Consider the following 11,470-nt stretch of genomic DNA (forward strand, 5'->3'; position numbering starts at 1 on the left):
TATCAGGCATGCGGAGTAAGGAAACTTGCCCATAATTTTATTTCCTAAAAGAAAATTATCTAATCTGTGCTTGAAAGAATGAACACTTCAGTTTTTCATTCATTCGAATCCCCTCCCTATACATGTTTTGACATTTTTCCCTTTCAAACGTTTATCCCAAACTCTTTTATTAAAAAAACGTTGTTTACAGACATTGTTTACAAAAATTACATTATTTACAGCTGCTTGTAACAATTGATTGTTTCCTCAGAACCCCACTTGAACCAAAAAATGCTTTTATTCTCCACTGGAACCAATCACTGCACAGCCCCACCCCCCGCATACATATGCTTTCATATTGTTTCCATTCAAATGTTTTACAATTTCCTTTCGGACATTGTTATGTATCTATGATCTGATAGATTGAGCTGTATGTGAGGTATCTGAGGACGCTGATGCTTTGGGTATCTCAGTCATGGATGATCAAAGTCACTGATGACATTCTGAACATCTGTGATCAGGGCTCCCTCTGCCTCCTTGTCCTCCTCGACCTCTCTGCCGCCTTCGACACTGTCGACCACTCCATCCTCATACACCGCCTCTCCACTTTACTCAATCTTCACGGATCTGCCCTTGCCTGGTTCGATTCCTCTCTCTCTCACTGTCTCCACTTTGTTGCCTCTAATGGTTTCTCCTCCAGCCCCCACACTGTCACATCTGGTGTCCCCCAGGGCTCGGTCCTTGGCCCTCTCCTCTTTAATATCTACGGTCAACTTTCACATGTATGCGGATGACACCCAACTCTATTTTTCTGCTTCTACCCTCAACTCCAGGACCACTGCAGTCCTGACAGACAGACAGACTGCCTGTTGGATATCAAGTCCTGGATGAGGGCAAATTTCCTACAGTTGAATGTGAACAAGACTGAGGTCCTCCCGATTGGTTCGCGCCAGCGCCTCAGCACCTCAGGCTCTGGCAGCATCAACCTCCATGGTTGCTCACTTCAACTCATCAGCTAGTCAGGAACCTGGGCGTCTTGTTCGACCCTCAACTGTCTTCTTCCCCACTTTCAAGCCATGACCCGCTCTGCCTTCCCTCACCTCCGTAACATCGCCCGACTCCGCCACTACCTCACCCCTCAGGACACTGAAACTAGTTCATGCCTTCATCACCTCCAGGTTCGACTATGCAAATGCCCCGCTTGTCGGCCTTCCCAACTCCTCTCTCCACAGCTGCAGATAATCCAGAACTCTGCAGCGCGTGTCCTCTCCCGCACCAAACTTCGTGACCCCATCTCCCCCATTCTCGCCCAACTCCATTGGCTCCCTATCCTTCAGAGGATCCAGTTCAATTTCCTGGTCCTCACATACAAAGCCCTCCATGGCCTCACCCCACCCTACCTCTGTGACCTCCTAACCCCCTACCAACCCACCCGTTCCCTCCGCTCAGCCGGCTCTGGCCTACTCCACATCCCCCGCCCCACCATTGGCGGGAGAGCCTTCAGCCACTCTGCCCCCAACCTCTGGAATTCCATCCCCCAGTCACTCCGCCTCGCCCCCTCCTTAGCCTCCTTCAAGTCCCGCCTCAAGACCCTCCTCCTCGACCATGCCATCGGCCACCACCCTTCCCCTCCCCCGATCCCAGCTCGGGTCTGAAATGCTGTACACTGTCTGATGGTGGTGGTAGTGGGAGCTGATGATGAGGGTGGGAGTTTGATGATGATGATGGTGGGAGCTGATGATGATGATGATGGTGGGAGCTGATGATGATGATGAGGGTGGGAGTTGGATGATGATGATGGTGGGAGCTGATGATGATGATGGTGGGAGCTGATGATGATGATGGTGGGAGCTGATGATGATGATGGTGGGAGCTGATGATGATGATGGTGGGAGCTGATGATGATGATGATGGGAGCTGATGATGATGATGGTGGGAGCTGATGACGATGATGATGAAGATGGTGGGAGCTGATGAAGATGATGATGAAGATGGTGGGAGCTGATGATGAGGATGGTGGGAGCTGATGAAGATGATGATGAGGACGGTGGGAGCTGATGATGAGGATGGTGGGAGCCGATGAAGATGATGATGGTGGGAGCCGATGAAGATGATGATGAAGATGGTGGGAGCTGATGATGAGGATGGTGGGAGCTGATGAAGATGATGATGAGGACGGTGGGAGCTGATGATGAAGATGGTGGGAGCTGATGATGAGGATGATGAGGACGGTGGGAGCCGATGAAGATGATGAAGATGATGATGAGGACGGTGGGAGCCGATGATGATGAAGATGATGATGATGATGATGAGGGGGCGAGGCCGGGGTCGGGCGGTGGCTGATGGCGGTGGTGCGGGTTCTGGGGCTCAGCCACATCTCCTTCCACGTGGGCAGCAGCGAGGCCCTGTGCCGGGAGCTGCGGGGCCGCTATGGCTTCAGGCTGTGGGGCAGTCGGGTCACGGCCTCGGCCGAGCAGCAGGTGCTGAGGAAGGGCTCGGCCGTGTTCATCGTGAACCAGAGGCCGGGAGGGAGGCCCCGGGCCCGGGCCCAGGCCTCGGCCTGGCCTTCGCCCTCGGGCGGCTTCCTCTACGACGTGGCCCCGGCTCCCGGGGTGGACACGGCGGCCAACGTCTGCTTCGAGGTGAGGCGGGTGGAGGAGGCGGCCCGGCGGCTGTCCGGCCTGGGCTGCCGGGTCCTGGTGCCCCCCAGGCGGGTGGAGGGGGAGGGCGGCCTCGGGCCCGTCACCTACACGGTGCTGCGCTCGGCCCTCGGCAATGTCTGCCACACGCTGGTGGACCGCAGCGCCTACAGCGGAGACTTCCTGCCCGGGTTTAGCCCCGAGCCCCGCGGGCCGGGGCCGGGGCCGGGGGAGGGGGAGGGGGGGGAGGCCGGGCCCGGGCCCGGGGTCTCGGTCTCACACCTGGACCACATCACCTACGCCTGTGACCGGGGAGACACGGGCCGTGTGCTGGGCTGGTACCGGAGGTGCTTCGGCTTCGAGCGCTTCCCCCTGTGCCGGTGAGTCCTCCACCTCCCCCCCCCCCCCCGCACTCACTCCCTCCCCCCACACTCCCCCCACACTCCCCGCCCCCGCACTCACTCCCCTCCGCACTCACTCCCCCCACACTCCCCGCCCCGCACTCACTCCCCTCCGCACTCACTCCCCCCACACTCCCCCCCCCCCGCACTCACTCCCCCCGCACTCACTCCCCCCGCACTCACTCTCCCCCCCCTGCACTCACTCTCCCCGCACTCCCCCCCCCCCCGCACTCACCACCCCCCCCACACTCACTTCCCCCTATACTCACTCCCCACCCCCCACCCCACCCCGCACTCACTCACTCCGCATCCCCCCCATCCCTTAATACATCTTCTCCCTCACCCCGTGTTATATCTCTCCCCCCTCCCCGATCCCCTCATGACTATTCTTCCCCAATCTCTTTATACATCTCTCCTCTCCCCCCAGTTCATGCCATGGGGACGATGCGGAGGATAACACTGTGATCAGAGACTGAATTAAACTTCGGTTGTATTCTTCGGAGCTCGACGTGTTAATAAATAATATAATAATAATATAATAATAATAATTAATAATATTTTAATAATAATAATCCTCGCATTTCATATATAGCGCTTTTCACGTCGGGAGGACGTCCCAAAGCGCTTCGCAGAACACACTGTAAAGTGAATTGACTGTATATTTGTGGGCGAACGCGGCAGCCAATTGCGCACAGCAATGTCCCACAAACAGTCGTAGATTGAAAATGACCAATTTATTATTGTTTTGTTTTGGAGGGATTATTATTAGGCTCTGTGTGGAGTAAGGAAACTTGCCCAAGGTTTCGCCCTCTGCCTGGGATTGAACTCAGGTCTCTCGCTTTCAAAGCGAGTGCTCTAACCACTGAGCTACAGGACTCCACATGGAGGGGGGGGGGGGGGGGGGGGGGGTGGGGCCATATTGGGGCTGTTATTGCGATATTGTATTTAAACTACCCGCCACTCACTCAATGCTGCACGTACTCAAGAGCTTCGGTAAATAATAAAAATAATCCCCGCATTTGATATAACAATAACAATCCTTGCATTTGATAGAGCGCCTTATCACATCTTCTCGACGTCTCAAAGCGCTTCGCAGAATATGCCGTAAAGTGAATTGACTGTATTCGTGGGCGAACCGCGGCAGACAGTTGCGCACAGTCGTGTCCCACAAACAGTCATGGATTGAAGATACCAATTTATTATTGTTTTGGAGGGATTATTATATAGCGCCTTATCTGCGAGGCATCTGAAAGACGTATTAAATGGCAGCTTTTTTTTTATGACAGTTGGCGGTCAGGCATTTATTAAACTGGTCGTTACACTATTGACCGAACGCATATTTTATACCTGTAATTTTATGTTAGAAGGTTCGAGTATAAAATGTGCGTTTGTTCAATAGCATATAACGCTGGTGTGAGTTTCCGGTTGTAAAGTGCTTGAGAGCGCACGGCTTCTGTCGTGTGTTGTGTGAAATTTTCCATACTGCACTCAGAGAAGCACATTGCATGGATTGAGCAGTTTCAGGTATCACAGATCAACTTCTAATTTAGATCAAAGAAGTTCAAAGTTTGTTTGGTCAGCGGATCAAATGTGCCACTCATTTTACACTTCTAAGCACAAGGATCGCGGTTTAACCTCTTAAGTATTTTTTAAGTTGCACAATTTTCTGTTAGGAAGAACTGCAACCCATTTGCAAAAAAAAACCCTGAACTAATTAGTTTTATTGTTCCATATAAAGTTTGCTGTCGTTAGTTTTATAAAGTTCTAATGTCTAATTTGTGTGCTCTTGCTAGGAATGAAGATGTAAATGAAGGCTACGTAATTGAAGGAAATGATGTGGGACTGCGCTTGACTGCTATGCGTTATTGGAAATGCAGTGAAGTTGGTATGTCAATCCCTGCCACCAAGGAGAAAAAAATGGACTGCAAGTTTGTGATCGCTGAGTCCTTACCGTACCAAGGTACACAATATTAAGTATCCCATCCTTTCGGCAGAGGTAGTTCTGTCTGCATCTACAGGAAATTTACATGCAAAGCCATTATGTCAAGTCATAGTAATATGGGATGTCCTCCCGACGTGAAAGGCGCTATACAAATGTAATTTTGTTGTTGTTGTATGCCACTTGCAGTAAAACGTACGAGTAGGATATTGGTACTTTTAAGCAAAATACATCAACCGATATATTTGTTTTATTTAAAGGTTAACTCCATCATTGGAAGAACATTAAAACATTAGGGCGACAATTTGAAAGACATATTTCTTTCTCTTCTTCCCCCTCCATCCTCCTGTTGTTTTGAACATAAATGTGTTATAACTGTACACAGAAGCAACTTCTACTTAGGCGGTCACCGAATAACAGTATGGTCAGTAAAAGCATCATTTCTCTAATTCCACCCCTCTCTCTAACCTGGGAGTTTGGAGATTAATTGCAGTTATAGACCATTGGTGTCTGGGCCTTCAGCTTTATTGTCCCCATCTCTGGAACTGCATCCCTGAATCTCTCTACCTCACCCCCTCCCTCGCCTCCTTCAAGGCCCGTCTCAAGACCTTCCTCTTTGACCGTGCTTCAGCCAAACTTGCACTTCCACTCCCCCTACCCTCTTGATTCCAAAGCTCAGGTGCAAACCCTTAACTGTCCAGCGCCTTTGGACATCCTTCTGACGTGAATGGCATCATATAAATGTAATATCAAAGTAATATAGTTACACAAGTAGAAGCCAAAAGTTAATGCGAACGCTGTATCAGTTAACAAGTGGAGAATCCTGGCGTATTATAGAATACAAAATGATGAAATCAGCAGTCACGGGACACTTTAAACAACATGCACATGTAATTGCATCTGTAGTAAGAATGAAGCGTGGTGTTCATACCATGCTAAATATAACAGCGAGGAAAGTTGGAGCCTGTTGAGATCAGGTTCAACTGAAGAGTATTAAATTAAACTGGAATAGATTTTAAATTCTTATTGGCTGGATCATACGGGTTTCAGTTGAGAGACCGCCAACTGGTATCAGGTGACATTGTTTGTGTGAATTGTTGCATGACCTGTATCCTTGGCTATAAATATTGACGAGTATTTTCACGCTCAAACTGCTGTTGCCAGATTGCGATTGCTGAAAAAATGGGTACTTTTACCAGATGTTTTAAGGAACAAGTTTGTGAACATTCTAGATCGACTTAATTTTGCTTGTGTACTGTAGTTTCAAGGAAGAAATTGAGGCTTAAATTTTGAAAATACAATTCGATGGACTCCAGTGTGTCATCTGTGGTTCACTTTATTACATTTTGGTACTTTGCCAATGCAGTCATTTAAATGTGACCAGTGAATGCCAATAGACTATTTTGATCATGGAGGATGGGGTACACCATAGCTGAGCCAGAACCTATCCTTACCCTCGATGTTGACCGTCTTATCTAGGAGGGGAATCGGAAAGATTTTCTGTTTTCGGCCTGGAAATGCTGGGGCCGACTGGGGCACCCACCTACTCCCTCCCTTGACAAAGGTCAACAAATTCAACCCAAGCTGGAGATTGAAGCTGGGACCTTTCTGATCTGTACGGCTCAGTTCGACTCCTCCTGGTGACATTATCAAGTGAACCACTATGGAAGCTTGCTGTGCCTGATAAGAGTACAGCAGGTGACCTGTTCAAGTCTCTACCCATCCAATAATTGTTTTCCAGGTGTACAAGGGTCTCCACCATTTACTCCTTTTTTTCCCCCCTCGTTCCCATGCAAAGGGAAGTTCCTGAGCTATGGGATTTGGTGTACAGGGATTTGTAGGCATCAATCTATATTCCATATTTACATTTCACTTTGCTACCCTCAAGTTTCTACGTGTAGTAGGTTTGATATAAGGTAACTATTGTGTACTTGAGGTATAAAAATACATTGTTTTTAACAAATTGAACAAAGGGAAATGATGTGCACCAGCTACTCATATTTATAAAACAAAGCAATAAGAAGCCACTGTATTGATTCCCTATATTGAGAGTCATTATAATCCACAATTTCATTCATCACGTTCTCCACACACAGCATTTGTTCAAATCTGCACAGTAAAGACAGATACAGTGCAATATAATGATTCCTTGTGATGATTTAAAACCATTTTGAACAGAGATTAAAGTAAAACTAATGTCATTTTATATCTCAATTTAAATTGCCATGGTCGTCATATTTCTAACACTCAAATGTTAATGTTTTTTTAAAAAAATGGAATTCACTTATCGCAACTTTCTGGGAAGAATATTTAGTAATATTTTGCTCATTTGATCTACCCCATCCACCCCTCAGTTACTTAAAAAACTGACCTTTCAACATGCCTCTAAAATCTGCTGATTTCCCTCCTTACCCCATCAAGAACTGAATATATGTACTCATGTTTCAACAGCTTTGTTATTACTAAACTATATTTAAATAGGATGTTTTACGCTTGAAATATACACAGTGGTCTGGATATAGTTAACATACCATATATTATACATATATATTTATATATAGAAGTACATTATTTCCACAGCTGTCTGCAGATAAGATTGACAATTAGAGAATTACTGGATGAAATGAACCGTGCGCCTGGATACACACAAGCACTGCAAGGTCACAGAGTATATCCAGCTGTTGTTAATTCTGACCCTGTCATCTATCTAAGAGATGGCTATTGGAAAAGTGCCTTAAACCTTTTTATTAATATGTTTAGGAAAGAACCAAGTTGATACGTTTTTGCAGCAGCATCATGGAGCTGGGATACAACATGTAGGATTGTACACGACTGACATAGTCTCTACTTCCAAATGCCTAATGGATAATGGGGTCCAGTTTTTCTTTCCACCACCTGCCTATTATACTGAGGTATAGTACAAGACTTTATGGCAATCATTGACAAGGTGATAAATTATAAAGTTAAATAACAGTCATTGCATAATGCATTAAATGTGTGCATATAATCCAGTTTTTGTGATAGTTGCACTGCACATGTTTTGCACTGACTGTCCACAATTTTTGCAGTTATTGAAAAATAACAAGTTTGCTTTGTAGAGGTGAGACATTATTATTGTTTTCCCTTGGGAGTGATTTAACATTACTGTGTCTGTGAATGTCATATCGGAGCTGATGCCTCCAAGAAGAAGTGAACTTGCCACCAGGGCTTTCCTGCCAATTTATTGCTGAACAAAATTCTTCAAGGTTACTCGCAATTACGGGTTTTGCATTAACTTAACTCCCCGGCGCAAGTTATTAATTTCAACATGAATTAATTGTAGAAATGTCAAATATTGTAATCGAGCTGCTAATTTTGTTTTCGGAAACTGATAAAGGCCTGCAGCATGTCCTCCGATACCTCCACACCACCATTGGTGGCTATGCCTTCAGCCACTATGCCCCTAATTTCTGCAATTAGCTGCCTTAAACCCACTGTCTCATTTTTATCCATCTTTAAATCCCACCGGAAGACCTACCTATTTGACTGCACTTATGGTCTCCGAGATGCTGTCCTGCATGAAGGGCATTACATAAATTGCAAGTGATTAAACGAAGGGGAAGAACAAGGAGAGAGGTGTACCCTGCTGCATTTACCAGCACAAGACGTGTCGTTGTGACTTTTTGGACTGTTCACATGTGGCTTGCCAATTTACATGCATATTTTCAAGACATTGCTTATTGAAGGGAAAAGTGACCTTTGAAAGTCAGTTAAAATGTTGTTTGCACAGGAATATTCCAGATGTTTAGCATATAAATGTTACATGTTCTGCCAAATCTCAATTTTTTAGATTTAATGTGGACTAAATTACTGAAGGGAAAGCTTCTGATTAAATAATACTTTCTCTGAAAAACTAAAAACACTGTTACCTAAAATGAAGCACAGATCAAATTCATATTTGCCCAGTGGAATTGTAGGAGAAATTGCATTAAAAATGTCAGAATTTACAGGCTTCAAGCATGATATGGCACTCTCTTAACCATCTATTTTCTGTGCAAAATAGAAAGACTCATATTACACTTAATTATTTTTAACATGTAGTCATTCAACAACACATGTCCTCGTGTGATAAAGGGCAGACTGGCAGGTGGCCAGCAAAGAATTGCTATAAATGCTGAATGTGCGGCAAGCAGGTTGTTTTGTAACAAGATGTCATCAATGCATCAGTCAACATTAATTATTTGTTACTGGAAGGAAGGAACAAAAAAAATTGATTCCCTGCCCCAGTTTTAGATTAATTGCAAATTATGTCCATGACACATTCACAGCTTGATTTTCAAGCATCTCTCCCAAGAGAGTGTGGGGACACTCAACTCACAGATGTTGAAGGTCTCAATGAGACAAGAGTCGCTGAAGACCGCAGAGAGAATGCATCCAACCTGAGGGATTCATTCCAGATGAGAAGTCACTGAAAAAACAGAGGTTATGGCTCGACTGCGACTGATCTGGACCACTAATACAATCTGTGTGCGCATATTCACTGATGCTCCAGATTGCAGCTTTACTTTTATTCCTCCTCCTCTACTTTTATTAATTTCAATTAGTTTTAATTCTTTATTAAATCAAATTGAAATGTCATGCTAATATTTCCTCCATTAAATTCCACCACAGAAGCATTTGAATGTGTGTGGGACTGTTTCTAGCACAGTTGGCTGTCATGTTTGCCTAAGTATTTTTTAAAAAAAATTCATCAACTGTAGTCCTATTTGCCTTGTGATTTAGGTATACTTTAAGGCATCTGTTGTCATTTTACAAAAAAGCACATAGTTTCTCCTGTTATCTATCTTATATTCGCCCTCTCATTCCAAATTCACCCCAAAAATATGGCCTTGGTTTGCTGTTATAACATTTACTTAAGTTTTCATTTAATTCTGTAAAGCATGAGATATTTCATATTTTATACATGTTCTTTGCAATTGGCAAATGCATCAGTTATGGTACACTGTTGACATGTTTTACAGACCAGCAAACGTCAGGAGATAATGGAAGTAGGACAAGACCCAGATGTACTCTTAAAGTATGGTGTTCTTCTGGATGCAGCGCTGGATGAGGAACAATGTAATGAAGTCAAATGTCAGGAAACAACTGTCAACAATAAAAGGTTTCTGACTGAACATTAAAGGTTTAATCAATTTGAATAGAAACGCTTCACAGCTGAAGGATTGAAGGGAGAAATATTAATTGACCTTTTCTGGTAACCTTACTCAAGTTCTAGACAGGCCACAAACCAAATGTGGCCAATTTTCTTCCAATGCTATTCTATTCGAACCCTTAGAAAGTGCTGGGAAGTCTGTTGGCCTCTTCTCAGCACCTTCCCAAAGACAATGACTTGGGAATCTCAGCAACATGGGGGAAATCAACCCATGTCCTGTTTCTGCTCTTGCACACTATAGGGTGAGATTGGATTGCCTGTACAACACTTGTAATTAAATAGGGAATGGTTTGTGAAGTGGGAAATTTGAAACAAGTTCTTTGTCACATAATAAGCAATATCAGATCTGGAGGCTGTTTTAATTCTTGTAATAATAATTCTTGTCAAGCGCTGAGATGCTGTCTGGCATGAAGGGTGTTACATAAATGTACATTGTTGTTGTGTAGTTTATTAGTCACTCTTTGTCTCTTTTAGATACCTAATGCAGGTGTTCACAAAGCCATTATTTTCTGAAGACACCTTTTTTCTGGAGCTGATTGAGCGAAAAGGTGCTGCAGGCTTTGGAGAAGGAAACATCCGTGCACTATGGAAATCTCTACAGACTTATATTGACCAAAAAGAGGACAAGGAAACAAAAGAAAAAGCTCAGAATGGATCCCCTTTAATGAGAACTAAAAACTTGCTTGGAGGAGTTTCATCCATTTGACTGAATCATGTACTTGTTCTGAGATTCCTATATCTTGCCAATACTCACACATAGCCCACACCTCAGCATCAGTTATTATCACAAAAAGAGAGTAAACGACAAGAGTCAAAGGAAGAAAACCTAAAGTACCCCCTTCCCAACTCAAGGAAAATAATATAGCACTGGCATTATGTGCAAACTGAACAATACTTGAAAAGCACTCTTGATACTTGAAACATACACTGTATTCTAGATTTCCAGAATTTCAACATTTTGAAGAACAAAAGCAATGACTTATACAACATCCTAGCTGACCAATTAGTTTGAAACTTGACCAATGACTCCAAACTGTCATTTTGTAGAATCTGTGCCATGAGTGGATTTCAAATGTTAACAGATTTTTCTATTTGAGTATTATTTTATACAGTTGTTTCATATTTTGGTTATTTTAATTTATGACTTCAAATCGTCAAATAATAATAATAATCCTTGCATTTGATATAGCGCTTTTCACGTCGGGAGGACATCCCAAAGCGCTTCACAGAACACACTGTAAAGTGAATTGACTGTATATTTGTGGGCGAACGCGGCAGCCAATTGCGCACAGCAATGTCCCACAAACAGTCGTAGATTGAA

The 11,470-nt window shown here is 44.4% G+C and overlaps 1 protein-coding gene across 1 annotated transcript; it reads left to right on the plus strand.

Annotated features, from left to right (window-relative positions):
• Nucleotides 1-2,258: 2,258 nt before the first annotated feature.
• On the plus strand, nucleotides 2,259-11,439 carry hpdl (4-hydroxyphenylpyruvate dioxygenase-like). Its single transcript, XM_042336750.1, has 5 exons — nucleotides 2,259-2,998; nucleotides 4,813-4,979; nucleotides 7,719-7,870; nucleotides 9,959-10,098; nucleotides 10,624-11,439. Exons 1-5 carry the CDS (start codon nucleotides 2,322-2,324, stop codon nucleotides 10,853-10,855), a joined length of 1,368 nt encoding a protein of 455 aa, XP_042192684.1. The 5' UTR covers nucleotides 2,259-2,321; the 3' UTR covers nucleotides 10,856-11,439.
• The last annotated feature ends 31 nt before the right edge of the window (nucleotides 11,440-11,470 follow it).

The sequence above is a fragment of the Callorhinchus milii genome, unplaced genomic scaffold (genome assembly GCF_018977255.1).
Source record: "Callorhinchus milii isolate IMCB2004 unplaced genomic scaffold, IMCB_Cmil_1.0 Scaffold7, whole genome shotgun sequence".
NCBI lineage: Eukaryota > Metazoa > Chordata > Chondrichthyes > Chimaeriformes > Callorhinchidae > Callorhinchus > Callorhinchus milii.